General features: G+C 53.3%; 11 protein-coding genes and 1 non-coding gene across 12 annotated transcripts; 6 read left to right on the top strand and 6 right to left on the bottom strand.

Moving 5' to 3' along the window:
* Positions 1-408: 408 nt before the first annotated feature.
* On the top strand, positions 409-2,457 carry BGZ61DRAFT_534123 (permease family-domain-containing protein; the record flags this gene model as incomplete). Its single annotated transcript, XM_046254099.1, has 5 exons — positions 409-489; positions 576-835; positions 907-932; positions 1,011-1,040; positions 1,100-2,457. 5 exons carry the CDS (start codon positions 409-411, stop codon positions 2,455-2,457), a joined length of 1,755 nt encoding a protein of 584 aa, XP_046103000.1.
* Positions 2,458-2,766: 309 nt separating this feature from the next.
* On the bottom strand, positions 2,767-4,339 carry BGZ61DRAFT_454754 (uncharacterized protein). Its single transcript, XM_046246270.1, has 4 exons — positions 3,625-4,339; positions 3,485-3,562; positions 2,926-3,423; positions 2,767-2,864 (listed from the first exon to the last, which is right to left on the bottom strand). Exons 1-4 carry the CDS (start codon positions 4,176-4,178, stop codon positions 2,834-2,836), a joined length of 1,161 nt encoding a protein of 386 aa, XP_046102999.1. The 5' UTR covers positions 4,179-4,339; the 3' UTR covers positions 2,767-2,833.
* A 193-nt stretch (positions 4,340-4,532) lies between these two features.
* BGZ61DRAFT_454753 (uncharacterized protein) lies at positions 4,533-5,401 on the top strand. Its single transcript, XM_046246269.1, has one exon. It carries the CDS (start codon positions 4,577-4,579, stop codon positions 5,357-5,359), a length of 783 nt encoding a protein of 260 aa, XP_046102998.1. The 5' UTR covers positions 4,533-4,576; the 3' UTR covers positions 5,360-5,401.
* A 402-nt stretch (positions 5,402-5,803) lies between these two features.
* On the bottom strand, positions 5,804-7,072 carry BGZ61DRAFT_534121 (uncharacterized protein; the record flags this gene model as incomplete). The annotated part of the gene is made up of 11 exons (XM_046254098.1): positions 5,804-5,830; positions 5,918-5,944; positions 5,997-6,149; positions 6,203-6,317; positions 6,391-6,449; positions 6,502-6,516; positions 6,572-6,598; positions 6,661-6,672; positions 6,730-6,744; positions 6,800-6,872; positions 6,969-7,072. 11 exons carry the CDS (start codon positions 7,070-7,072, stop codon positions 5,804-5,806), a joined length of 627 nt encoding a protein of 208 aa, XP_046102997.1.
* Positions 7,073-8,129: 1,057 nt separating this feature from the next.
* BGZ61DRAFT_454752 (NADH-ubiquinone oxidoreductase complex I, 21 kDa subunit-domain-containing protein) lies at positions 8,130-9,413 on the bottom strand. Its single transcript, XM_046246268.1, has 4 exons — positions 9,265-9,413; positions 9,194-9,210; positions 8,865-9,070; positions 8,130-8,804 (listed from the first exon to the last, which is right to left on the bottom strand). The coding sequence occupies exons 1-4, from the start codon at positions 9,337-9,339 to the stop codon at positions 8,533-8,535; spliced, it is 570 nt and encodes a 189-aa protein (XP_046102996.1). The 5' UTR covers positions 9,340-9,413; the 3' UTR covers positions 8,130-8,532.
* A 134-nt stretch (positions 9,414-9,547) lies between these two features.
* On the top strand, positions 9,548-10,860 carry BGZ61DRAFT_423292 (replication fork protection component Swi3-domain-containing protein). Its single transcript, XM_046243558.1, has 3 exons — positions 9,548-9,880; positions 9,939-10,014; positions 10,071-10,860. The coding sequence occupies exons 1-3, from the start codon at positions 9,663-9,665 to the stop codon at positions 10,677-10,679; spliced, it is 903 nt and encodes a 300-aa protein (XP_046102995.1). The 5' UTR covers positions 9,548-9,662; the 3' UTR covers positions 10,680-10,860.
* BGZ61DRAFT_454748 (transcriptional activator HAC1) lies at positions 10,861-12,957 on the bottom strand. The gene is made up of 3 exons (XM_046246267.1): positions 12,333-12,957; positions 11,783-12,278; positions 10,861-11,762 (listed from the first exon to the last, which is right to left on the bottom strand). Exons 1-3 carry the CDS (start codon positions 12,656-12,658, stop codon positions 11,286-11,288), a joined length of 1,299 nt encoding a protein of 432 aa, XP_046102994.1. The 5' UTR covers positions 12,659-12,957; the 3' UTR covers positions 10,861-11,285.
* A 5,085-nt stretch (positions 12,958-18,042) lies between these two features.
* Positions 18,043-18,168, top strand: BGZ61DRAFT_t131. Its single transcript has one exon. It is a non-coding gene; the product is annotated as a tRNA-Gln (tRNA).
* A 1,257-nt stretch (positions 18,169-19,425) lies between these two features.
* BGZ61DRAFT_495231 (uncharacterized protein) lies at positions 19,426-20,114 on the top strand (the record flags this gene model as incomplete). The annotated part of the gene is made up of 2 exons (XM_046250847.1): positions 19,426-19,770; positions 19,839-20,114. The coding sequence occupies 2 exons, from the start codon at positions 19,426-19,428 to the stop codon at positions 20,112-20,114; spliced, it is 621 nt and encodes a 206-aa protein (XP_046102993.1).
* Positions 20,115-20,443: 329 nt separating this feature from the next.
* Positions 20,444-24,328, bottom strand: BGZ61DRAFT_355101 (NUC185 domain-containing protein; the record flags this gene model as incomplete). Its single annotated transcript, XM_046240683.1, has 2 exons — positions 20,444-21,124; positions 21,176-24,328. The coding sequence occupies 2 exons, from the start codon at positions 24,326-24,328 to the stop codon at positions 20,444-20,446; spliced, it is 3,834 nt and encodes a 1,277-aa protein (XP_046102992.1).
* Positions 24,329-25,078: 750 nt separating this feature from the next.
* Positions 25,079-26,304, bottom strand: BGZ61DRAFT_534115 (thiamine diphosphate-binding protein; the record flags this gene model as incomplete). Its single annotated transcript, XM_046254097.1, has 2 exons — positions 25,079-25,837; positions 25,915-26,304. The coding sequence occupies 2 exons, from the start codon at positions 26,302-26,304 to the stop codon at positions 25,079-25,081; spliced, it is 1,149 nt and encodes a 382-aa protein (XP_046102991.1).
* Positions 26,305-26,398: 94 nt separating this feature from the next.
* BGZ61DRAFT_54210 (uncharacterized protein) lies at positions 26,399-27,363 on the top strand. Its single transcript, XM_046255138.1, has one exon. It carries the CDS (start codon positions 26,494-26,496, stop codon positions 26,998-27,000), a length of 507 nt encoding a protein of 168 aa, XP_046102990.1. The 5' UTR covers positions 26,399-26,493; the 3' UTR covers positions 27,001-27,363.
* The last annotated feature ends 15 nt before the right edge of the window (positions 27,364-27,378 follow it).

The raw sequence follows: 27,378 nt of genomic DNA, 5'->3' as shown, positions 1-27,378 counted from the left end.
CTTATCCAGACCGCGCGCCTAGGTTATATAGGTCCATCCATGCCCATGCCATGTTCCCATGTTCCCATCGTCAGTCGCAACCCTAGCCCCATACCCCAGCCCCAGTCGCAACCCCAGCTCATCGCCGAACCACCATCCCCACTCGTATCCAATCTCCGTCCTCTATATCTCGCCGCCGTGTCTGCCTGTGTTCTCTATCTGCACCTTATCTGACTCTTTCGGACACTTTTAGCCTGGTCCTGCACCTGAAGCTGAATCTAACTGCATCCAGACCTTGACCTGGTCCCCGATCTGACCTCCGTGCTACTGTTAAAGACTGGGCCGGCTCCCCTCATCGAATCCCTCTGAGAATTTCTCTCCCCTCCCCTCCCTCAGACTTCTGCAATTGCCAACTAGTCATCCATCATCATGACTTGGCTTGAAACGACAAATCGCAAAATCGCGGCCAGCGCTGTTGGCCGCTGGTTTCAGCTCGAAGGCTCCGGTCATGTAAGTGCAGCACTCATTCCCTTGTCGCTCATGAGCGACCCCAACCAAGGCACCTGGCATTTACTGACTCCACCTCTTGCGGATAGGCCCGGGAGCGCAAAGGGTCTCTGTTTTTTACCGAGATCCGAGCTGGCCTCGCAATCTTCTTCGCCATGGCCTACATCATTGCTGTCAACGCCTCTATTGTCTCCGAGAGTGGCGGTACCTGTGTTTGTTCCGATGGGGGCACTTGCGACGATAACGAGGAGTACATGCTGTGTGTCCAGACTGTCAAGCGCGACGTCGTAACAGCCACTGCCGCCATCTCCGCGCTCTCCACCTTCTGCATGGGCCTCTTTGCCAATCTGTAAGTCCACTCTGTGATGCCATGGCGCATCCCCGCTTGACCACCCCAAGTGCTGACCATGTTTATCTCAGTCCCGTCGGTTTGGCTCCTGGAATGGGTATGCCGAGTTCCAACTAGCTCATCCCCTGTACATCACCGCTTCCATAATGATGAAGTCTGACACATGATTTTCTAGGTCTCAATGCCTATTTCACCTATACCGTTGGTCAGTTGTCAATCATGTACACATCTTTTGTAGAGGGCGACAACTAACAAAATAAACAGTTGGTTACCATGGTACTGGAAATATTCCATTCGAAGTCGCACTCACCGCCATCTTCATTGAAGGCTTCATCTTCTTCGGTCTCGCCCTCTTTGGGATGCGTCAGTGGCTCGCTCGTGCCATCCCTCGCTCCATCAAAGTCGCCACCAGTGTCGGTATTGGCCTGTTCCTTACCCTCATCGGTCTCACCTACAGCGAGGGTATCGCTCTCATCGTACCAGGTACCGCAACACCGACCGAGCTTGCCGGTTGCGACCCCTTGAAAATGGTGGATGGCGTTTGTCCTTCATCGGAGAAGATGCGCTACCCGGCCATGTGGATCGGCATCTTCTGCGGCGGCATCTTCACAACCATGCTTATGCTGTACCGTGTCAAGGGCGCCATCATCTTCGGCATTTTGCTCGTCAGCATCATCTCGTGGCCCCGAGGCACTCCCGTCACCTATTTCCCCTACACCACCCTTGGAGATAGTTCCTTCGACTTTTTCAAGAATGTTGTTGACTTTCACAAGATCCAGAATATCCTCAATGTCCTGAAGTGGGATGTTTCGGGCTACGGAGGCCAGTTTGGTCTCGCCATTATCACCTTCCTCTACGTTGATATTCTCGACTGCACTGGTACCCTGTACGGCATGGCCCGTTTTGCAAACCTTGTCGACCCAGTGACCCAGGATTTCGAGGGATCTTCCACCGCCTACATGGTAGATGCTTTGAGCATCTCTGTCGGTGCTGTTCTCGGCGTCCCTCCAGTCACCGCGTTTGTCGAATCAGGCGCTGGTATCTCGGAAGGTGGAAAAACTGGATTGGCTGCCATGGTCGCTGGTGTCTGCTTCTTTATCTCCGTCTTCTTCGCCCCGATCTTTGCCTCGATTCCTCCGTGGGCCACTGGCTGTGTCCTTATTCTTGTGGGCTCAATGATGGCCAGCTCCGTCACTGAGATCAACTGGAAGTACCTGGGGGACGCTGTTCCCGCATTCATTACTATCGCCTTCATGCCCTTCACCTACTCCATTGCAGATGGTCTGATCGCCGGAATTTGCACCTACATGCTGATCAACACCCTCGTCTGGCTTATCAAAATTGCCTCTGGAGGCCGCATTGTGCCCCCTAATTATGAGGAGAGAGATGGATGGACTTGGCGCATCCCAGGTGGCGTCCTGCCGCCATGGTTGGTTAGACTTTCTAAGGGAAAGAAAGACTTCTGGCGTTCGGATGAGCCAGCTGTGGTTGAGACTGTTGCTCAGGGTGACAACTCTGGTGCTGAAAGGAGTACAAGCTCCGATCACGGTGGCTTTGAGGGAGTGAAGGTGACAGACACCACGCCTGCACCTCAGACCAAGGAGACCACCAAGGAGGCCTAGAGGGCACTGAAAATAGGAGGAGGAAATGGTAGTTGTCTATTAATATAATTAGCACCCATAGTGGATACCCCGGGTGTCGAGGTCAATTGGGAGCTATGTCGTTTGTGTGGGCATCCATTCATTATTTGTGGCTATCCAATCTACCAGTTTGACGATGACGAATAGTCTCCGACAGGAGCAGTATGCGCATTTACAGAATAGTACTGAATATACATATAAGGGCATGTAGAGCTGATATTTTCGATTTGAACCATCCTTGCACGCACATTGACACAGTGAGACACGAGAGTGAAGTTCCTCAAAGGTATTGATCGAAACAACCAATGCACAGAATGCACTCAACCTTTGTATTATATTAACATAAACCACACTATAATTACGTCATAAGGGCAATGTGCTTTAATTCACTGTAGAGGCGGAGTTATGTTAATCGCCAAAGGACAAGCTGAACTTGGATAGCGAACGTACCTCTGCACTTGATGGCCAACTTTCATGGCTGGGTACTCGGTCTCCTGACCCTCATCCTTGCCAGCTTTGGACTGCAGCGTCCTGAGTTTGCGGGCCTTTTCAGCAAGCTCAGGAACTGGGACAAGATCAAAGTCAGAGCCCAAGTGCCAGAATAGAGTGCTTGAGATGCGGATGAGGGGGCGGCTGGGCAGCTCGCGCTTCCGGCGCTCAATGGTTTCGAGCGTCTTTTCGTTGATGACGACCTCATGATAACCGGCCTTGATTAGGCCGCCAGTAATGTGTTCAATCTGCTTCCCAGCCTGGACGAGCAGATAGTTGCCGGGCGGGATTTTGACGGGGATGCGGTTACCCGTGTTTCGTGCCCAGATATGAAGGCCAGGGAAGCGAGACCGCCCATGGATGGTGAGAAAGTTGAGATCCGTATGGAAACCAGCGAGGATGGTATCTTTACTCCCATACTTTTGCAGGTCAGAGGCGGTAGGGGCAAGGAGGTGAGGCCTATGGAGTGAAGACATGAGCTGACCACCAATTTCTGTTCATTGCGGGACGGAGGACAAACCCGTAGCGGCCGGCATCACTAAAGTACTGAGCCGGGAGACCCAGGCCGACGGCGGCCATTTCAGCGAGTTTGGATACACTACAAGAGGAAGTGAGCATGAGATGGTGAAGATGGTGGACTAAAAGTGTGAGGGGACCAACGCATTTGTCATGGAAGAGCCCCACTGGTTCATGGCAGGAGTCCAGCGATCCTTGAGATGAGGAGCATCAGGGACGACGTTTGAGGCATTGAGGCCAGGGAAGTCGGTGTCAAAAGGAGGTGGCTCAGCCATACGCCAGAAGAAACGGCATTTGGGGTCGGGTGAGTGAGCCGAAATGTCGAGCGGTCGCTGGGAGGGATGAAGGCGCTGGATAACGTCGAGGCAAGGCTCATCGACGGCGCACTTGGGCTTCTCGGTGTTTTCGAGTGTAACACCAATCTGGTAGCTCAGTTCCGGACGCTCATCGTTACGTAGGAGATGATCCGGCTGGTCAAAGTAATCCTCGAGGAGGTCGAGAAAGGCCGTATTGTCATGCTCTGAAACGCGCGAGTCGTGGAGAACGAGAGCGCCGTAGGTGATGAGGGCATCGGCAGCCTTGCGACACTCGGTCTGGACAGCGTCTGAGTCGAGGGGGTGGTTGAGATAGGCGTCAAGGTCGATGACAGGCAGATCCATGGACAGTTCAGATTGGTGCGTGTCTGTTGCAGAAGCCATGGCGAATAAACAGTTTGATTGTGTGAGACGTTGACAAGCAATCAATCTTCCGCTCAAGAAAATAAAAGCGACTGAAGCGGTACTAAGGGTGCTAAGAGAGATGCATGGGGGAAAATTGTAAAAGGAAGACGGGGGATATTTATAGGATCGTTGTTTTTGTCTCTTTCACATGAATGAGGAAGGAGGGCGGATAAAGTCGCCTTAATTGCTAGTCACTCCCACTTTAGATGTGCCTTGATTGGTTGCTCTGCTCAAGCTGCACCTCATAGCACCGAGTGCCTTTCATTAGTACCAAGGCGGAGTTGGCCGAGGCCCGATGACATGGGTCATGGGACCAGCACCCACAACAGCCAAGTTTGACGAGAAAACCAAGGCCCTCCTTCAAAGTTCACTGTGCGATGCGCCTGAGGAACTATGAGGGAAAGTGCCAAAAATGCCAGACAGAAACCGTGCCCTGTGTCAGGTTAGGGGGTTCCAAAAGGTGCGAGCTCTGTAACCAGCGCAATGAGGAATGCTCTGGATTCAGCCACAGTCAGGACGTCAAGTCGGCTTCACAGCCTTGCAATCGTTGTGGCAGGACAATTTCGAACAACTCTATGAGGGATCAGCTGCGCATTTGCGAAGGCAAGTGCAGCGAGTGTGAGAAAACTGGTGTTCCGTGCATCCAGAAATCACCAAATAGCCGCTGTAACAGCTGCGACACACTTGGATATGAGTGTGCCAACTTCTCCCATGAGGACCACGTCATACTAAATGACTTCAAGGTCTGCTATCGATGTGAGAATGACATACTATGGGCGTACTTTGATAGACATCAAAGAAATTGTCCCGGCAAGTGTGACCAATGCACAAGCTCGAGCATCCCTTGTGTAAGAACAAGGTTCGGCCACCACAAGAAACAAGGCTGCGAAAGTTGTACCAGCAAGGGATTTGAATGTACGGGCTCTTTTCACGCCGATGCTCTAGATATGACGGAGAAACCATGTAGGCATTGTGGCACGTCTCTCTTAGAACGCCGACTCCCATGGCACGAGAGCCGTTGCAGAGGCAAGCGCCGTCGTTGCCGAGACCTCGACGTGCCTTGCACTCGCTTGCGAGGAGGAAGGGGAAAGTACGACAGATGCACTCAAGATCAAGAAGAGTGCGACAGACGATGGTTTAAGGATAAGGAGGACGATTAAGCCTAAATGAGCACGAAGAACTTACAGCTAGAGACACCGAAGGTTCTGGAAGGGTTTTCCATAGACTGCTGATGGTCCTGTATCATAATAGTTCTTGATTAGAGTAAAGCTTTAGGCGCTATGGCCTGTGGGCAGGAGACCGCTTGAATCAAGGCTCCGATCACACTCCACAAACTGATGCTTACAAACACCAATTACGGGCCATCCGTGGCTTTCTTTCTTGTCCACTGCCGCAACCTGATCTCTTCATTGCACGCTGAGCCTCCTCTCCAAAGACGGCTAGCATCATGAAGCAATCAATTCTGAGCCCATTCACCCTTTCCATTTTATGTGCCTTTATCCAGAAGAGTCTCTAAACGGTATTGAACCCAATTTCTATTCGTCTTTTCTATTCTTCTTCCCAGCCCACGCTGGCAAGTATTCCATCATGCCGCCTATTCCAGCTCAATCGTGCCAGGAGGCTTTGAAGTTCTAGTAAGCTGTATTAGCACGAGGCTCGAGATTCATGGGGGCCATCAGTTTCTTACAAATCATGACAACACGGGCCACACCATCTACCTGATTGCAAATGGCACGCGAGACATCCTAGGTAAGTGATTAGTACGCGAAAGAACGGTATAAGGGCTGTGTGATTTACCTGGAGGAAGGAGTTGTCAAAGTTAAACACCTCAGCGCTCATGAAGTCTTTGGTATGAACAGCGCGGAGGATTACGACGTAACCCCAAACGCGCGTATCACCAAAAACACCAACACTACGGCTAGTATCAAGACCAGCAAAGGCTTGGGACATCTAGGAGGGGATGTTTAGCTTGCACCCATCTTGACCTGTGTGACGCGCCCTACCTGGTCGTAATGGCCAGCCTCCTTGATCATGTTGATGAAGATATTGTCAGCCTTGCGGGCGATCTCAACTCGCTCCTTGGTAACGTCGCCAAGAATCCTGATGGCAATTCCCGGTCTATATTCGATTTAGTTAGCAGACGCTTCAAAGCTGGTAAGGAGAATGAGAAGCTCGAGGGTGATCAACATACCCGGGGAATGGGTGCCTGTTTACCAGCGACACGTGTATGCCGAGTTGCCGACCAATTGCCTGCAAAGCTTAGTTAAAGTGAAGTCAAGATTCACCCCCCTTATTAGCTTACCCTCACTTCATCTTTCTGTGCGGTATTGTTAGCTCCATCCGAGCGTAGTTAAGACAAGTACAAGACTCACGAATAAAAGTCTGAGCGGCTCGATAAGCTGTGATAAAAGTCATGTCAGATTTCACTGCACTGCGTGATGAAAGATACAAGTGGACTTACACGTAAGCCTTTCTAAATGAGCCGTCTTAGTCAGTGTGATCAAACCCAGCCAAGTGGTCTTCGACTTACGCCATTCATCATTCGCTACATGTTGGTAAGTAACAGGGAAGTGAATTATAGGGACGTTGATTTTTCTTACCTCGGGCAAACCCCCAGTGTTGTGATGGGCTATCTCCTTAGCTGGTGTCCGCTTCTTGCACGACTTCGTTGAGCTTTATCACGTCGCTGATGGGCCTTTCCACGACAGCGACTCGATACTGAAATGCTATTAGCTTGGACTCGATATTACAAGCTCAAAAACGACTTACACATCAGGGTATAGTGTCCCTTGCAAGAACCACTCCACCTTACCGGAATTTGGTGTGTTTTCTGCTTCTTTTTCGATCTTGTGAGCCGTGTTAGTAAGACCCATTGAAGATGCTGCTTCGGCACCTGATGGTGGTGATGAGGAGGGCAAGTCCTGGAAGGCGCTTCTTCTGCAGCTGCAGCCCTCTCGCTCACTGCCTGTAGTTTCCTAGCTTTAGGCTTGGCTGTCTTGCTATAATTGCCGAAGAGTCCGGCAGTTGGCTTCAGTGTGGATCAAAGTAGCGATTCAGCACACAAGTAGAACAGGGGTACATGCATATCACTGTGCATAATGTTAGACATTGATCCCGATTGTTGACAACGTCTGTCTGCTCTGCGCCTCCTCTCGAGCTCCATCTTCTCGCTCGTTTTCTCTGGCATATTTCCCTTCCTAATCCAATGCGTGCGACGGAACAGCCAGTCTGCATACCTGTAGCAATCTGGGGGGAGGTTCATAAGCAAATCTATATCTGTAACTATCACATACAACTATACCTAGGGAAAAATACGGAATCTATTCAATTAACCGCTGAGCCAAAAGTATAGTATACACCTGATATTACTGTAGCCAGGGTTAATTGGATACATAATCCAACAGAATCCCATCCGCTCTCCCTTAGTCAAGCTAAGAAGCGGCGAATTAGTACTCAGGTCCGTGACAACCGGGGAATCCTTGCTGTTATGTGTTTCTCTTTTTGCCATGGTAAAGTATTTCTGCATCGTTGCCTCACTTTTTGTTCAATTACAGAGACAATGTCCCTTCTCGGTTGCCATGTTGATTTTCCTAAGGTCAAGGGACTGTGGCGGATCTAATAACTACCGGATGCAAACAGTATTGGTTCATTGGTGGACATTCCGGCTACGGTCCCAAATGCACGGTTCTGCTTCATCAGTTGCATACCATGGGTGTACAATTTCATGTCGATAGATGTCCTCGGTGTATATAATTCAATTGAATCTACGAAGAGTTGCCTGTGTCAATTATGTCGACTTCAAAAAAAAATAATTCGCATTGTATATACTACGATCAATGACAATGGAAACTCAAGAAGCATGGCTACCACGTACCCATAGATCGCGCCACCAACTCCCAATACATCCTTAATATGCACGGCCATCATGAGCTGTAATGTTGTCTGTCACGGTATCAATTGCAGAGCTTGCACGGACTCTCGTGATTATATACCCGAGGCAATTCAGCCTCCTCCAGGACAAGCCAAGGGCGTACTGATGTAGTCACACGAGGTTATCATGTAAGTGAATGGCGATATTATCTCTGCTTGATATCGGTAGCCTGGAGAGTTATATTCAACGGATGTACCCTCAGTTCAACACAAAGAATGACATCCAGCGGAGTTTACGATAGTCAAGCAAAGGGTGAATGGGCCAAAGAAAATCTATTTTCTTTCTCGCAAGAAAAGCCACCGCGCCGTCGAGGCAATGATCCCCTCCTGTGGTCTGGTAATATACACACATTTCTCCTCCATTTGCTTCCTTCCCTTCCTCCCAATCGTCCTTTTACGAGCTTTAGGCCGATCGCTCCGCCTCCAGCTCACGCTCGGCCTGCTGGTAGTACTTGGCCGTGTCGACACCGTGCTGGTTGTGGTTCACAAAGTTGAACCAGGGCACCGTGCTGATGAACAGGGCAGAGTATCGGCTCTGGCGGGCGGCGACACCCTGGAGATGGGGGCTGAGCCGGCTCGCGCCGTACAGAGGCTCGCCGGCCTTGACCTTGTCGACCATTTCCCGCATGTCCAGCTCAACCTCTCGGGCGTTCTCGGTGGCGCCGTAGAACCGGACTATCATGATACTGTTAGAGCTGTGCCGTGAGTTTGCGGGGGATCATCGTCGAGACATACGGCAGGATCGCTGGTAGAAGTAGAGGAAACCACCGAGGATACCAACACCACCAGCCAATCGCAGGGCCTTAGGGAAACCGCCCTTGCCGACATGCGAGGGAGCAAACTTCTCGAGTGTGATGAGGGCGCCCGGCGCGAAAGCAGCCGCGATCAGGCCGTAAACATAGTCGGAAGTTCGGGCGTAGCCCACGACTCGCTTGAAGTGACTGCCGAAGGGGTCAGCGAAGCGTCCATGGCCTAGTGTTCACATCCAATGCTCTGAGGGAGTCAAATGCAGCGGTTTCGGATACGCGGGAGGGTCGTGGAGGGGTGGGCGAAGGAGAACGTACGGGTCATTGTCGATGAGCTATATCCTCTTCATTAGCGACGGCCATCAGAGGCCCAATTGAGTGGAACATACCGGGTAGTCGGTCTGGACGACCTTGCTGGTCCCGACAAAGGTCGAGGTGGGCTGCTTGATCGCGCTCTCGGCCATGGTGCGGTGCTTCGTCCGGGGCAATTTCTCAATTGGATCACGAAGGTCGAAGTCGTCAATTCGGTATACTCAAGCTGGGGCCGAAGGTTGGTGCCTCAGGAATGAATCACGTGGATGGTCAGCCCATCAAAGTTGCCCATGATTGGTCACGTGGATCAGTCACTTTTAGTGGGGCCAGACGGCCATCAATTAAGCTCCACGACGCGTCCGCCATCGCGCAGGCGCGTCTAGCGAGATACTGCGGGACACTCAAGTGTCGAAAGAGCAGCGCCAGAACGTCCATTTGAAGTACTAACACATTGCCAACAACTACGATACCAGCAATGCCTTCCGCACTCAGCTCAGGCCTCGCAGCCGCGGAAAGACATGATGACCTAGACAATTACGACGCCGACAACTTCTCCGACGATCCTTTCGGGTCACCACCCCCAACCGCATCTACGAAGAAACGAAAGGAGCCCGAGTCTGGCCTTGGAATTGACAAGGAGGTCTCTGTGCAGAAGCGAGCACGAGTCCCCAACGTCAAGCTTGACGAGGAGAGGTAATTACTTGTCTATACACGCGAACGCTGAACGTTTGCTGACAACATTTGCGAACAGGTTGCTCAGCGAAAATGGCATCCCCAAGTTAAGGACCAGGGCCCGCGACCTCAAGATCAAGGGCAAGGGCCACGAAGTATGTGCAGTCACCCACCGGAAGTACAGGCTAGCGAACTAACATTCACATTTCAGTTTTCCGACGCCGGTCGCTTGCTATCCTTCTACCAACTTTGGCTGGATGACCTCTTCCCCAAGGCCAAGTTCCTCGACGCCCTCGGTATGGTGGAGAAGGCAGGACACAAAAAGCGAATCATGATCGCACGAAACGACTTCATCAACGAAGGGAAGCCCAAGGACGCAGAGGACAGGGAGCAAGACGAGGATGATGACGCCACGGGCCTCATTGCAGGTCTCGGAGACTCTGACCGAGGTACCGCAGCAGCCGCAGCAACGCAAAGGCCGAAAACACCAGCGAGAGATCCCGATATCCCCGATGATGACGATCTCTATGATGCAACCCCACGGGCTTCTCGGCCAATAGTCCCTATCCTTAACGATCAACCTGAAGAAGACGACATGGAGGCCTTGATTGCCGAAGCCGAGGGCCAAGATCGAGCAAGGAATGCGAAGCCGGCGGGGCTAGAGCCAGACGAGGATGATTTGGATGCACTGATGGCTGAAGCCGAAGGACAAGACCAACCACGGCAAGCTGCGCCAGAGACGAGGAGCAGTGGAGAAAATATGAGCAACGATTTCGACGATGACGAGGCTGCTCTACAAGAGATGGAAGGACTATGGTAATCAACTAAAGAAAGGATCGTGTACCATACATACATGCGTGGCGTTTGGCGTTAGTAGAAAAGTCTTGCGTGTTGCCACTCTTACAAATTAGGTGTTCACTATCACGACTATAGAATAGGCGCGCATGTCACAGACAGGGTAGTTTGCGTGAAAATATTCTTTGAATCAAGATCAACATGCTTTAATTCGCATGGATTTACTAAGTTGTACAGTTCCCAGCCCTTGGTTCCTGTCCCACCCGAGGACATAAGATATAATTCCGTTGTGACGCCAATGCTCCTTAGTCCAATTGTCATGGTTACATTTCATGCCAGGCGACAGCGCTTCTGTTTGCTGCTGTCGACATCTGCCATCTTCCGTTTATCCCCTACTACCTCTAACTTATAATTATGGGCTGGTTGTTGCTGGGAGCGAGTCTCTGGGTCGAGAACTACGCCGCTTCTCCGTCGGATCCTCCGCTCCTCGACCTTTAGGGCCCACAGGAGGGTTAATAGAACATCCTTCGACGGCAAGGCGATGCCGCTCAAACATCGTGTCAACTCGCAATCATCACCGCGCGTCCCACTGGACTCGCGCTGCAAGTTCCCGACCCGATCTTCGCGTCCTTCAGACACCAACCGCAATGCCACCAGCGTCGCATCCGAGAGCGGACGCGCCAGGCTGGGGCTGCTGGATAGGATTTTCCGAAGAGACTTGAGTCTCAGGGTCGTGGACCTTGAAGTCGAGTTCGTGGTCCGCAGCGGCGAAGTCGCTCGCTGCCATAAAGTCTGAAGCGCCAGGGTTTGCTTCGTCGATGAGGAAGTCGTTGATGTCGAAGAGATCGAAGTCGGACTGATGCGTAAAGCCGGTGGCAGAGTCACCAACCAGATAATCGTCGTCAATAATGGAGGAGTTGGGAGAAGAGAGAAGCCCGCTTTCGAGGACATAGCGATCTGTGTCAAGGGCCGTTGACATGCTGAAAGAATCGCCGAGGCTGAAAGCAACATCATCCGAAGCTGCAACAGCCAGGCCAAGGCTGGCGGCATCGAGGTTTGCGAGACCAGGAACGACTTGGGCATCTCCGCCGACGTTTGACACTGCAGGTCGCACAACATCTCAGCAGGACGTTGTGTCAAGTCGGGGGAGGTAGCCGAAGTCAGCTCGCTGGTCTGCGCCTCCATCGAGGACTGCTCGGGAGCTTCTTCAGATGAGTCGTCTACGGGGCCAAGCTCGGGAGAGAGCGAGGCGGGGTTGACGGTGGCGTTAGAAATAAGAATATCATCCATGAGGGGGGTTGATGAGTCGGCGTTAGCCTTGTGTCCATCTTGGGAGCTGAAAAGCTCCTGGGACAGTGTGACTGGGTTATCCCGGAGGGAGTCTAGGGGAGATGAGGAACGAGTGACGACGCCGGAGGATCTTCGGAAGCGGTTGAGCTCTTCGACCAGCATCAAGTTCGCCTTCTGGGCGTTGATGAGCATGGACTCAAGCTCCTTGTTCCGCTTCTCGAGGGCCTCAACCTCTAGCCTCTTACGTTCGCGAGAAGACTGAGCGGCGCGGCGGTTTCGGAGAACACGCTCGACACGACGCTGCTCCTTCTCGTCTTCGGTCTTGGCTCGTTTCCTTCGAGGAGTTAGACGGGTGCATTGAGAGAGTGGGTGCATTGCATATGCATACCTGGGAGGGAGGTTCGTCTTGGGCTCAGGCAGAACCTGGCCCCACGACTTGCGCTTCTTAGCGCTCTTCTTGTCCCCAGAGGGAGCGGGGGAGTCCTCGGAATCTGTGACGTTGTCGAGATTGTCGAGGTTGTCGAGGGAGGCCTCGCTGGGCTTGTCCTCGGAAAAGGACTTGGGGGTCATCATCTCCATAGGGTTCATTGTGTTGGTAGCGGAGGGAGTGGCCGCGGCGAAGAGAGATGTGTAGTTCTCGCCGGGAGTGGAGATGAACGACTCGGCCGGCGAGTTTTCAAACTTGACCATGGGAGAGGTCTGTTGGAACGCCATGTTACTTGTCTTTGACTGTGTCGGTTGTAGTAGTTTGGCGATAGCGTCTTGAGGGGCGGTATTCTGCGAGGTGAGGCCGGTGCTCTCAGTGGCAGATATACATCCACTGCATCATGTACAAACTGGCGCAGGCAACAATGGATCCACCATCAAACGGCAGGCGTGAGTCAGCCTGGCCAGGATGGATGAGTCAGGTGAAGGCAACGAGATGGGAAGAGGACAGGTGTTCTCAGTCGCGGGAGTGGAGGACGACCATTCGTTGAGGGGATGGTCCTTGAGGGGCTTAGAGCTTGGAGTCGTCACAACGGTGGTGCGGCCAGGCCTCTTTATCTTGAGGACACGTTGAGAGTTTGGAGAGGTGAATATTGCTGCCTGAGGCCTAAGTTCAGGGGGAGACACCCCTGTGCGCCCCTGATGTGGGTACGTACCTCGCCGTGCTGGGTACCGGGGAGGTACGTATCGAGCGCCCGCGCATTTAGTGGGCACCATGGCTCGAGGGGCTAAGTTTAGGGGCCACCGGTACATCGACCCACGGGAGCCCGCAGGCCGCTGGAGCTTCAGGGCGTTGTGGCTCACTGCAGGGGGGAGGGCTGAGCTGAGTGGCCTCCGGTGGCGTTCCATTGGTGGACACACTGACAGCGACGGCCCTGAGCGCCGGACGACGCACTGGACGCAATGGACGGTCACTGTCCGCCTGCATCTACGGGTCTACGACTCTGCCATTCATAGTTTTCGCCTCCGCCCACGCAGCAGCAGAGCGATCTGCCCCAGGCCGTGCGAGGAGGGTTCCCCACAACCGTTCGAAGTTCCAAAAGGGGGCTCGGGGCTGGCATCCGACTGGCAGCTGGGAGGGAGATTGAGACATAGGGTCAAGACAGGCTGGGGCGAGATTCGCACTGGAATCCGTCCCACGGACCTTCTCGTTCCTTCGATCGGTTTGGGCGGGAGGATCGAAGGAGGTTTACCATAGAGGCTGTGTGCGAGCTTGTTGGTCGATTGGTGGATGTCGGACAGAGTTGATTGATTTGCCCGGGGCGCAAAGGATATGAGGCTGATGATTGTCGGCGCATATCTTCGTGCTGGATGGGGAAACTAATGCGACGAAACTGTAATTCAAGCGAAGGCAAAGACAGTCCTAACGGTACGGAGTCTCAAACAAAACTCAAAGCACGGAAGAATGGGTGACTTGGGCATCGGACTACAGCCTGCCCGGACATTACTGGTCTTACGCTGCGACACGTAGATGCTTTGTCCAGAGGCAGTACAATAGTAAGCGCCGAAGTGCGTGGTAAGCTGCACTTTGATTTCTTTTGCCCGTGCCGTGTCCAACAGCCACCTGAATGAAGGTGTTTATCGCCTGCCTTCGTAGACCGTCACCTTACCTGCTAATTATGGCAGGCACCAGCGTTCCGAACGAGGCCAAGGAAGGTAGTGGTACCTTCTACCTGTGGTTCGTGTCCACCTGGACCATGACGAGATTCGCCTCCGCACCTTCCGTTCCACTGGGTAGCATGGAGGTTGGTAGGAGGAGCATAGAAGACCAGAGAAGGATTGGAAGGAGCTTCCAACTCCCCCGGCCAGGCCAGACCCGCAGCCAATCAGGGGGCACCACGGGGGCCCATGGCACAGTGTCCAGAATAGGGAGGTACCGACAACATGATAGCGCTCACGGCAGACTGGCGCTGGCAACTCTTCTCTCCGGAGAGTACTTTGTACCAAGCAACTAACCCCACCAGTGCCACCGACCTGACCAAATCTAGGCCTCCACAATATGCAGGGAGTCATCATCGTTGTCTAAGAGTGAGCGGTGGGCTGCCGCTGGGGCTCTAGACTGTGTGAACGAAGAGACGGTCAAACTCTGGTGCTGCTCAGGCATGTGAGCAGAAAGCAAGGCGGCTTGCGCGTTTACTTCAAGTTGCCTCAGGGTGCTTCGAGAAGGGGGATATCCATCTCGCACTCAACCCAAAAAGGAAACGGACAGATGAAGCCCGATAGTTACAGAGTCCTATACGGATACAGCATCAGTAGATGGGCCTCGTGTTCTAAAACGAACGCGTACCTCTGACACGTGCATCGCTGCCGCCGTCAGGGAGATATTGTTAGAGAGACCGCCGACCGTACGAGATCAGATACGATCCCAGGAAGGGCCCGGCAATTCTGACTCCCGTCTCAGCCTCCCTCTCGCGCGGCCTCGTGTTTCCAATTGGAGCCAACCGGGGCTGCCTCCCTCCGCCACCCCTTTTTTTGGAATGTCCCCTTTTTATTTTGGGCTCGTGTGGACCATGTACAGTACATACGTGTTTCCGACGGAGGCGAGGGATGCGTGGATCACTTTGGGTGGGGGCTGACATTGGAGGACTTGCGTGTGTACCTTGTTGAGCACGCATCGAGGCTGGGGCATTGCATTGGTTAGGTTGCTTTTGTGCACCACTTTTGGTGCGTGTTGGTGCATCTGTGGTGCATCCCTGGTGCATTATGAGGATGATTATCGGTGCACAACTGCAGCAATCCAGCCGTCTCCGCCCTCCGCCCTCCGCCTCCACCGCCTCCTCCACCGCCGTCAGCGTACTCTCAAAGTACCGGTCTCGGCCCGCCCTTTTCTCACTTTATCCAATGGTGCCTTGTTGTGATCTGCAAACTTCATGACAATTGTTGGCCTCAATGAGAGACATGCCGATCCAAGTCTCATCCCTTTGCTCATTACATTCCATCTGGTCGACCGGCGTACTCAGCTTCGCAGATACCGGCCAGGGCTTGCTTCGTCTTGCAGTGGATTTCGCACCGCCTCCCTTATCCGTCCGTCCCACTGTCTCTGCCCAGACCAGATTCTGTAGGTAATTGATGATACAGAGATGGCCCCGTATTCCGTAATCCCTTGGCACCTTTCAAAAGCCCCCCGGAGATGTGGGCAGCCTTCCAGCCAGCCACTCAGTCCAGCAGCCCGCCAACCCTCAACCTCCGGTTCAATTGGGGCCGGGCCTTCGTCCCATCATCAATCCCCATTGCGACCTCCTGCATTGTCGGATCGCATCCCCGCCGATAGAATGCTGCACTAGGGTAAGTCTGTGTCCATCCGGGAACCAGCCCGGGCCCATTTCTTAGCTTTCGCGCCATGGCCCTTGTCAGACCATTCCCGCCAGACAGAAACGGGGCGGGAATCTCAGCAATCTATCCGAGGAGGTGGCTCAGGTCGGTGAGACTGATGAATTGTCAGGTTTCAGAACCAACACAAGAATGTATGTCAAGACCGTTGGTTGTGTTGGGACGAGCACTTGCACGTTGGAAGCGCATCATCCGCAGCAAAGGATTCAATTGACCTACACTGCCGCGTGTTGGTCAGCCTGCAACCCCAAATGCACGGCCAGGTGAACGACCCACTCTCAAGAATGGGATTGTTATCTGGACCATTCCATTCCATCGTAAATTCCCATCCACGCCTCCGTCAACCAATAGACTTTGTTCCTTGCCAAAAGTCACCATGATGGTCCCCGGCCAGCCTAATGGTTCATCCAATAGTCTACCCATTTACTATAGCTGCAGCAAACAAAGTTACAAACTACACCGACTTCTTGGGTTCTGGGAGGACTCGTTCAGTTTGACATTTCAGACCACCGGTGTCGGCCCTATGCGCAATCTCCCCTGACTGGTCTTGGAGGATCCATGAAATTCCGGCCATCGGCGCACCTTGTCCCATCTCAACTCCAAACTTTGATCGTGTCGCCCAATGAATACACAAACTCACATTAGTAGAGCACCGAGGACAAAGCCGTCGCCCGAAAACTCGAGACCCGAAACATACTCATGGCGAATACCACGGTCCCATTCACGATACTTTTGCCTTCGAGTCCTCAAACCCAGAACCAGGAATTCTTTGCACTCACTATCCCCATAATCCCTCGCAGATCCGACCGCAGAGGAAATACGCGCTCCCCGTCCACAAAACACTGCCAGAGCCGCGTGTAGAATAACGCATGGCTTTAGAGCGCCTAGCAGAGCATACTCGGTCCCTCGTAGGATTACATCTAGTTCACCATAACTATACCCTCTGGTACCGTGATAGCGTAGTGATGAGCCCTTACACTCACGCGGCACCAGATATTCCGTCGGCGTCAACCGCACCTTGATCGTAGACCGGGAGAGGTAGCCTTCTATACTCGAGCGAAATTACCAGAGTGGGCTTCCATATTCAGCAATTCGAACGGCAAATGAACAGGCTCCGACATGACAGCATCTCAAGACAGACAGAAAGAGGGCCACCCGGACAAATACATTTGGGGAGCAACGGAACCCAGGCAAGGTACCAAAAAGGAGACAGTAACGCACTCGGTGGTGAGTGGTATTCCTGCGGCACCCAGTAGGCGTCTGTTGTTGCTGCAATCTCTAAAAGGTTGTGACCTGGATGTGGTGGTTCGCCTTCCCCACACTCAATTGATTAAGGAATTATTCGATGTTCATCTTGAAGCTGGTCATAGTTGCCATGATTGCCGTGTAGTGGTCGCGGTCATAGCAGTCGTCGTTTTAGGTGGCTTCTGTTAGTTGATGTTGACTGAAAGCGCCCCTGGACTCAAGTTAGCGTAACTGGAAACTAGAGCTGGTATTCGGTTTGTGGTGGTGTGATTTGTAGGAGGACTTAAACCAGTCACTGTCGTCAATATTCTGCGGCAAAGTTATGTCTGGGTACCAGCATTTTTCCTGTGTGGTTCCATTGGTCTTGGACTCGTTGCCTCTGTCATTCTTCTTTGTAGGTGAACTGAAATATAACGTCTTACGCTCTTAAGCTTGCAATCTTGTGTAATATTGTGCAGTCTGACGTTGGCTACAGTATGATGCGTGAAACGCCGTGGCCGGCCTAACTACCCGGGACCCAGCGCCTACAAACTACTATTTTGGGAATTAACATCAACGATCTCTATTGGCAGAGGAAGGGTACGTAAATGTATAAATGGACCGGGAAAACCAGTCCTGGATCAGTAAATTGCCCGGCTGGCTGCCAGTATTTGACAACCAACAAAATGAGCTCGACTACGAATCTCAAGTGCAATATTGCCCTACGTAGCAGTGAGAAAGGCATAGTGTATTGGGTAGCTTTACTACACGACTTCTTGCCTACGTGTCTCCCAACAATTATTGCCTACCACAATTACGTGTGGCATTGGCTAGAGCTACGATATCAGGAAGTAAGCAGACATCAACAAGCAGGTCCAACCATATTATCTTTAGCTAGGTGAGCACCTGCATGATTACTCGCTGCCTCGCTACGCAGAGGCCCTACTTGGTACGGTCTGACTAAACAGCGGGGCTCTCAGCAGCCCAATGTACGACCCCGCCCTTGGAACACAGACTAGCTGATGTATGAGTTGAACCACTCAGTGATTCAACGTCCCGGACAGATAGCTCAGTGGTAGAGGTATGTTGCTGGATGTCTCACGTAGCAATCAACCAATGCTAACAAACGCATCAGCGAGGGATTGCAGATCCCTAGGTCGCGTGTTCGATCCACGCTCGGTCCTTGGTCTTGATTTTTTTGCATGTCGTCTTCCCTCTCTGTTTAGAAGGCGCTGATGGGCATTGCAGAGGCCGACAGACTCTTTCCGGCAACGTCCCTCCCCTCAAAGCTCCGTAGCATGACTTGTCGCATAAATATACTGAGAGAGTGTGAATCAGGCCTACCATCGTTCCTGATTAAATGGATGATGAATGATAAATCGGGAGACTTAGAAGGTAGCTGTAGAACCTACCATGAGGCGTGATATGCCTAAGGCGGTGCATATCACATCAGCTCCCGAGAGCCAGACACCGTATCGGCGAGAAATATCATATAGTTTAAAGAGACACCGAATTCCGACATGGGAAAACACTGTCCGTATCATATAAACGAATCTTGATTTTGAGCTACGCATGGCATTAGCACAAGGATTATTCGCATGTATTTGAACAGCAACTCTCCCTCAATTTACCACCATAGACCAATGACATACCCCATGTCGCAATACCGTACGGCAAAGAGGAATGATCACTGCTCTTACCGGTAGTGCATGTCTCCGTCTGACACCCTAGATGCACAATACCACCTGGACGTGCAAAGAGGAGAGTAATTTTTGTTAAAAAAACAACATGCCCACAGGGCAAAAAAAAAACATACAACAGCGAGGATTCCCCGGTCGTCACCGACCCGAGTACTAATTCGCCGCTTCTCAGCTTGACTAAGGGAGAGCGGACGGGATCCCGTATTTTCTAAGAGCTATGGTCGTATGTGCAAGATGTGGTTTGGCAATAGACTATAACCTCAGTGCGTTACGATTCTAATATCAAAGTATCTAGAAGCACTTAGACTACTTGCCTGCAAAAAGTCCCCAGATGTGGCGAAATCTCTGGTAATAGACTTGCAATAAACGTATTGAGCACCCTCGAAAGGGTTTTTCTCTAGTAAGCTTAATCAAGCAACACAACGTCACATCACATTCAGAGATCATTCTCCCATCTCACACTAAAAGATTCTTCGGGAGTGGTGGCGGTGCACTGCCTCGACTTTTTTCCGTTGGCCTGCGCCACCCTGCGTCATGCCCCCAGACCATGGCCCCGCCAAGAATGGCGCCCCTCCCCTCTAGCTGCCTGCCCAAAAGGTCATCATCCTACTCACATGACATTGACTGCCGCCTCCAAACCTAGGACGACCACGACGACTCCATTCACATTCGAATCCGCACCCGCATTTGCATCGCCGTCGCTCGCCCAAGACACCCGCCGCTCCTCCCGTCGCCGCCACCATGTCGAACCGTCAGCAAGCCCGCGACATGCAGGTCGAGTTCCAGGCCCGCTTCCAGGCCAAGCAGGCCCGCCGCGAAGCCCAAAAGGCCTCGAAGCAGGACCCCATTCTCAAGAAGCAGATCCAGGAACTCCTCAAGAAGGGCGAGACCCAGAAGGCCTACCAGAAGGCCAAGGTGCTCCTCTCCAAACAGGCTCTCGCCCAGCAGATGGACCAGATGGCCGACATGGCTGAGCTATCCGCCGCCCAGATCCAGGCCAACAACGCTATGAACCGCATGACGCACATGATGGCTTCGTCGTCTCGAACCATGAACATCGCCCAGAAGAGTGCCAATCCCGAGAAGGTATGTTCCCCTGCCTTTAATCCTGGCTTGAAGAGAGAAGCGGCCAGACTGACGAGCGCGATATCCAGACCCTTGTCACCCTCGAGCAGTTTAAGCAGCAAAACGAGGAATACGCCATGTCCAATGGCATCTACCAGGATGCCATCAGTCAGTCCACCTCCGTTCAGGTTGGCGAGGACGCTGTCCACGAGCTGCTTGGCAAGCTGGCTGACGACGCTGGCCTCGAGTTCGACCAGCAGCTGCGCCAGGCTGCGCCCTCCACCGTCGACCCCCAGGCCTCCGCTGAGCCCACCGCCGAGGAGGAGGATAAACTGCAGCAGAGGTTGCGCGCTCTACGAGCCTAGACGGAGGAGGGCACAATTACGCGCTTGGCTAGAGGAGTGTTTGGCGATGTCATGGATTGCGCTCAGAGCTTAAACGGTTGATATATTTCTTGGACACGGGACATGGCGTTGGAGGGGTTTGGAAGGAGACACAGGCAAGTCTATTTTTATTGTTGAGAGTGAATTAAACAAATCATTGCCGGCATCGTACGCCGCATATCGAACTTGTCGTTCCCTTTTCCCCTCAGCTTTTACCGTACATTTCCCCTTTTTATTTCGTCATCTCTTCATGGAGCCTGGGTCTTCTGCAGACCGGCTGTATCCTGTGTTGAACTCGACAACCTGTCTTATTACATGTAAAGACTCGCCACGGCTGTAATATCCCGCTTGATCATCTCCTGTGCTTGCTGCATCTTCTGGTACAGTTCTGGGTCACCCACGATTCTTGCCGCATTCTTGACCTCGCGGCAAGTCTCGTCCAGGCGGGTGATTGTTCGCACAATCGTACCCTCCAGCACATCCGTTAGCCCTGTAATGTTCTTAAAGCTCATCCCCCTTGCCCACTCGTAAACAACTTCCATGAGGCCGAATCGCGGCCGAGAGACAAAGTCGTTGGAGTCATCTGCCGACTGAATGACCTGCAGTCTCGTCTGGACGTCATTAACCTTCTCTGAGATGGCGACGATAGTATCGCGGCCCCGCTCTAGGTTGCCAGTCAAAGCAGGCTCCATGTCCGTTTTCTCCTGGAACACAAACGCCGACAGGAGGGCCGCGATTTCGGCAGGTTCATAGTCGGCGAGGACATTGTCGAGAATAAGCTCGGTGAGGACCAATTCATCGCCAGAGTGCACCTCACAGGCGACCTTGCCCTTTAACTGAATCCGTGTTGCGTCGTCAATGAAGCCTAGTTCCTTCAACACCTGGACACGCTGCTCGTAGTCTGGCAGCAGCTGAAGGTTCTGGTCCGATAGGGACTGCTTCAGCTGGGAAATGTGCTCCTTGATGAGCCACTCGTCATGGCACATGGCAAACTACACAATTAGACCAAAAAACCTGGACATAAGGGAAAGGGGTACACTTACATGCTTCAAGAACTCGGGACACTTGATAGCGGGCGAGTTAGAAATCGTCTTGACCAGCTCGATTCTCTGCTCAACCATTTCTTGAAGCTGCAGCTGCTTGATCCGGCTCAAGTCTGCCTCATCCATTCTATCATCCCATGAGCTGCAGATTTCATGAAGCCGATCCTTGGCTTGATGATAGCCATCTCCGCCATTGAAGAGTTCTGGGATGATGCCCTTGGAGACCCATTTAGTCAAGCATTCGACGTCACTCAGAGGGACGTGCAGAGTCTTGGTCTGCACCCGCTTCTTAGCCTTGGGGAGTTGGTGGAGGTATTTCCTCATAGAGGGGATGAACGGCAGTTGATCGGTAGCATCGCGGCGTTCTCGAAGGGATTTGATAGCACAAATGTGGAGAGTCGGATCCTCCGTTGACCCTTTGGTGCTAAGGCCATCGGACAAAAGAATACCCACAGAGCGGACGCCTTCCCAGTTGAATACAATCAAGCGATGTTGAGAGAACATTCGTCGTCCGATGGGGATCATCAATAGACCTTTGTACAGATCTGTCGTAAGCTTCTTGTAGTCTTGAGCCGCCTGGTGACATTCGTCCATGGCAACATCGCAAGTGCTGCACGAGTCTCGCTTGACTTTTGCCAAATCTGCTTGGGCTAACTTGACGTCCTTCTCATGTTCCGGCAGCAGTTGCTGCGTTGCGTGTTCTGAGAAGCTGCGCTTAATCATTTCCTCAATCTTCAACGCCTCGACTCTGAGCAGGTTCAGAATCATGTTGTATGTCAACCTGAACTGCGACCGAAGTTTCGAAGGCTCTCCCAGTATCATGTTGCGGAGGTCAGCAACTGGTGGGGCATCATCAGAACTTCCGGGAGGCACAATAATGACTGATCCAACCGGGTCCAAGCCACGTCGGCCAGCTCGACCAGCCATCTGTGTGTACTCGCCCGGCAAGAGGTTTCGGAATGAATGACCGTCATGCTTTCGGTATCCAGAGAAGACTACAGTTCGAGTAGGGAGGTTGAGACCCATGGCAAAAGTCTCCGTGGCGAACAGCACCTTGACCAGCGTCTGAGCGAACAAGATCTCGACTAACTCTTTCACAATAGGCAAGAGGCCACCGTGATGCACAGCAATGCCCCGACCCAAGAGTTCCCTCAGCCTGACAATCTGGGGAAGGTCCCTGTCTTCGGGCTTCAGTCGCGCAACCGACTTCTCAATAATCATGTGGATGTGGCTTTTCTCAGATGCAGTGCAGAAGTCCTGATTGCTGAGGGCATCGGCATTCTCCTCACATCGCTTTTTCGAGAAGACAAAGATGCAGGCCGGGAGAAGGCTATTCTTCCGGAGGAACTGGACGAGATGGACCCAAAGGTTCTTGTCTTGCGCCGCCGATGAGAATCCGCCAGGACGACCGCCGCGACCCATATGGCCAGGGTTGTGGCTGGCTCGAGGCGGCCCTCCACGGCCTCTTTGTTGTTGTCCGCCTCCTCGCTGTCCGCCTCCGCGTTGGCCGCCTCTCTGGTTTCCTCCTCGCTGAGCGCCACCCCGCTGTCCACCCCGGGGGTTGCCTCCACGGGTGGCGATAGTTGTCTCCGCGGGCTTCTGTTTGTCCTTGCCTTGCATTGCCTGATGTGCGTCCTTCCATCCCTTCTCGATGAATTTCTTTTCTGAATCCACAATCTTGTGAATGTTCTTTCCAGCCCAGAGATAGTGTTCCAGTGGCACAGGTCTCTTTGGGGTTGAAATGACGTAAATGTCCTTTTGCTTTGTTCTTCCAACCCATGAGGCGAACTCGTAGGTGTTGGGGACTGTAGCGGACAGAAGGATGAGTGAGACATGCTCTGGCAACATGATGATGACCTCCTCCCACACAACACCTCGCTCGAGGTCATTGACGTAGTGGACTTCGTCAAAGATCACAAACTCTACATCTCTAATCACGTCGGCTCCACGGTAGAGCATACTGCGCAGGATCTCCGTCGTCATGATCAAGCAGCTGGCCTCGGGGTTGATCTGGACATCACCAGTCAGGATGCCAACCTCGTCGAAAGTCTGTCGGAAATCGCGGAACTTCTGGTTGCTCAGAGCCTTGATAGGCGATGTATAGATGGCCTTGGTCATGTGCTTGGCTGCCAGGGCAATGGCATACTCTGCCACCACGGTTTTGCCAGCCGAGGTGTGCGCCGCCACGAAGACGGAGTCGCCATTCTCAAGGTGGTAGACTGCCTCCTTCTGGAAAGTGTCGAGCTCAAAGGGCCAGTCCTTGGCCATGTCGGGTACGAGGTCTCTGAAGTTGGACATGTCGTGATTGATGTCCACCATATGCGCCCATTCGCGGCCAGCTTTTCTCGCGCTCGAAGCAGCCAGGACACCATGGGGCTCCAAAGCGGGGAATTCGACAGGCAGGATGTCATCGATATCATCATTCTCCTCTTCTGGGTCATCATCTGCGTGGTCGGGCGATCCATCGTCGCGGGGTTCCTCTTCGCCTATATCCTCCGCTTTGGCATCCTCTGGATCCTCCTCGAGCACCTGCTTAATAGCGTTGGCGTCTTCTTGGTCGACAGTGGTTGTCTTCTTGGTGAAATCGATGCCCCTGCTCATACCGGGTGCAACCTCGAGTAATCCTCCCTCGTTGCCCAGTTGGATCACCCTTTCCAGCTTGTTGCCTGTTCCGCTCGTCTCGACACCAGCCCCGCCTGAGTGAATCTGATCCTCGAAGGCTGCCGTAGCTTCGATGCCATCGAGTCCACCAGGAGCAAAGGGAAAGAAACCTGCAGCGCCTCTCACAAAATCAGCCCGGTTTGCGGGCTTCCGCAGTAAGCTAGTTGAGTTCTTGGCCGTGGCGCTGTTCGCCGGGACCGTGACGTTCTTGTAGCCTGTCACCCTGCCCTCTAGGCCATGTCGTTGGAACCTTGTCAAAGTCCGAGTATGCGGGGGGGCTAGCTTGAAAAGCGACGTGTAGTCTGCCTCGAAGTCCCAACGTTGCTGAAGCCGGTTGAGCCATTCTGGTGAGAACTCAGGTGAAGGAGAGAGCAACAGGTCCTCCAGACGACGCTTAAGCTCCGTGGGATCCTGGGTTTGGGGTTGTCGGTTGGTCTCAAGGCGCTTGCCGCCCTGCGACTCCTCTAGGAGGATATCGTCTATTCCAACCATGCCCGCGAGTTTGTGCGACAAGAAGGGCCAGGCGAGTTTGACTTGTGTAGGTGGATGGGCAGCGTAACCTGTGTTGAAGGCGGCAGGCTGAGGTGTGCCCCACCATGGACATTATGGTAGGTCTAACTGTGACGTGTGGCACATACTTATGCGCCAAAAATTGCGCTCCCACCCTACCCTATACCGAAGCAATCGAAAGCCATTTAGTTGCACTACAATTGGGCGGCAGGATAAGTAGGTTTAGATTTGATCGATTGGCAGATTTCAGGTTCAGAAGCCATTTTAGTTATACTTTGACATCTTCCTCTTTGATGAGTGGATAAGGCTAGTTAGGATATGATACATGTTCATGCCTGTCAATTCAATTCAACACCCGCTCGTTGAATTCCAACGTCCGTTCAACGCGTATATGCAGGAGAATACAAATTGTCACTATGCTCCGCAACGCAGAACCACCGGAATATGCGGATAGGTAGATAGATCATTAATAAAGACGGGCGCCGAGGCCTGACTGTATACATGGCAACACGGAATACAATTACAATTCACTTCCCTTCCGCACGTCTATCACAAAGCGTTGACCAGGTACGCCTAGTCTGAATGTAGCCCTGTTTCATCCGGAAGTCCAACCAGGAAGCGCGATGGGCATCGCATGCTACCCTCTGCTACCCGCGGCGCATGAGCACGGTCGCCCGAGAAACGAACGAGCCAGCGGACGCATCAACCCTCTGTCCGGTTCCCATGGGCCCCTTACAATCGTAGCAGCTTGGCAGCGTAGTCCTCAATCAGCTGCTCAGTGGGGAAGCTCATCTCCTCAAGTCCCTGGGCGTAGGGGGTAGGGACCTCAGCACCAGTGACTCGCTGGGCGGGGGCATCAAGGTAGTCGAAGGCGTACTCCATGCTCAGGGCGAGGATCTCAGAGCTGACACCGTAGGCGGGGAAGCCGGACTCAACGACGAGGAGACGGTGGGTCTTCTTGATGGACTGGACGATGGTCTCGAGGTCGAGGGGCTTGATGGATCGCAGGTTGATGACCTCGATGTCGACGCCGTACTTCTTCTTCAGGTTCTCGGCGGCGATCAGGGACTGGCCGACGCAGCGGGACAGAGTGACAACAGTCAAATCCTTGCCGGAGCGCTCAATCTTGGCCTTGCCGAAGGGGATGACGAAGTCGCTCTTCTGGGCAGCCTCAGACATAGGGAAGGACTGGCCGTACAACAGCTCGTTCTCGAGGACGACAACGGGGTTGGGGTCGCGGATGGCGGCCTTGAGAAGACCTTTGGCATCCTCGGCGCTCCAGGGGGAGACGACCTTGAGACCGGGAATGCTTCCGTACCAGGCGGAGTAGTCCTGGGAGTGCTGGGCACCGACACCAGCGGCGAAGCCGTTGGGGCCACGGAAGGTGATGTTGCAGGGCTGGATACCACCGGACATGTAGAGGGTCTTGGCGGCCGAGTTGATAACCTGATCGATCGATTGCATGGCGAAGTTGAAGGTCATGAACTCGCACTAGAAGGCAGGCGCAAACTTGGTCAGACGAGAACGGGAGCGGCGCAAGAAAGCAGCGTGAATAGGTGAGGACTTACGACGGGGTGGAGGCCACTGAGAGCAGCACCAACGGCCAGACCAGTGAAACCGCTCTCGGTGATGGGAGTGTCAATGACACGCTTCTCACCGAAGCGGTCGAGAAGACCCTTGGTAACCTTGTAGGCACCATTGTACTGAGCGACCTCCTCGCCAAGGATGAAGACCTTGTCGTTGGCCTCGAGCTCCTCGGCAAGGGCCTCGTTGAGGGCATCTCGGACGGTGTACTCCTTGACACCGGAGGCGTTATCGGCGTAGGAGCGGGTTTGGAAGGAACCGAAGACGACGGGACGGATGACGGCGCGCTGGGCGAAGGAGGGAGCAGCGGGTACCTTAGCGAAGGCTCGGGTCGAGGCAGCTAGGCGAGCTGCGGGCCGGAGAAGGCGGGACATGGTGATGGTGGTGAGGTGAGCTGTTGAGGTTGAAGCGGCGGCCAATTGAGGCGGTAGGGGGCGGATACGGAGGGGAGGAGGGAGATTGGGACAAGGGGCAGAAGGTGCGCAGAGCTTCTTCCCGGGCGTCGTCAAAGGTGGACGTGGGAATGGCAACGGGCGAAGGCGGGAGAGGGAGGAAAAGAGAGGATGGAGATGGGTAGAGACGGAGACGCTCGACAGGTTGAGAGGGAATTTCACCGAGTTGAGGTAAGAGATGCTCTCCAGCCAGCTTTTTTTTTTGGGGCTCGTCGGTACGTATCATCCCGTCGCGAGGTACATCGCTGCACTGCCGGAGTCCGCTTGAGGACCAGGTACCTGGGAGAAAGAGACACCGAGCAAACCTCCGCTAGCGGCTCAGCGCCCGGTGCAGCTTTATGCCTCTGCCCCCCGCCCTGGACCACTTACTCGTGGGCTCCCAGATGCTCCCTGTGGGTGTCCTGTTGGTGCCCTGAAGTGCCTCATCTTGGGGCCCGTTTGGGGGTGCCAGGCGCGAAAAGCCCGCTAATCACGACCAGGGGACCACCCACACTGGCACGCGTCGAACACGCTGCACTTTGTACAGTAGTTACAGAGGTGACCCATTCAACCAGTCTGTTGGGGGGAATATTGGGGGGCGTGACGGGACATTTCCCCACCAACAACGGCCACCGGTGAACGGATTTGGACCCGCGAGCAATATGCCATAAAGATAAAGAGACAGCAATAGCCAGTCTTACAAGTGTCGTCTCTGATCGAATCGAATCCTCAAGGCGCATTGGCTTCGGTCGAGCGTCAATGACCCTCCAGGCGTTGACGGAGAAAGAAGACTCCGACCCGACCGAGAGAGCTTCTCCTGGCTCCCCACCACGCTTAATCACACACACTACACATCCATTAAGGGAAAAGGCGCTGACTAACTAAAAATCCCGCCCGACTCAACACTCACGATAGCAAAAAATCGCTCCGTCTACAGCATTGGAAGAGGCGGCGTGTTATGGTTGTCCGATTTTTAGCCTATAAGTGCTTAGGCATTAGATACAACTGAGGTTCATT

Source organism: Ilyonectria robusta (genome assembly GCF_021365365.1).
Source record: "Ilyonectria robusta strain PMI_751 chromosome Unknown BGZ61scaffold_13, whole genome shotgun sequence".
Taxonomy (NCBI): Eukaryota; Fungi; Ascomycota; class Sordariomycetes; order Hypocreales; family Nectriaceae; genus Ilyonectria; species Ilyonectria robusta.
This window is presented reverse-complemented; position numbering and strand designations above follow the sequence as displayed.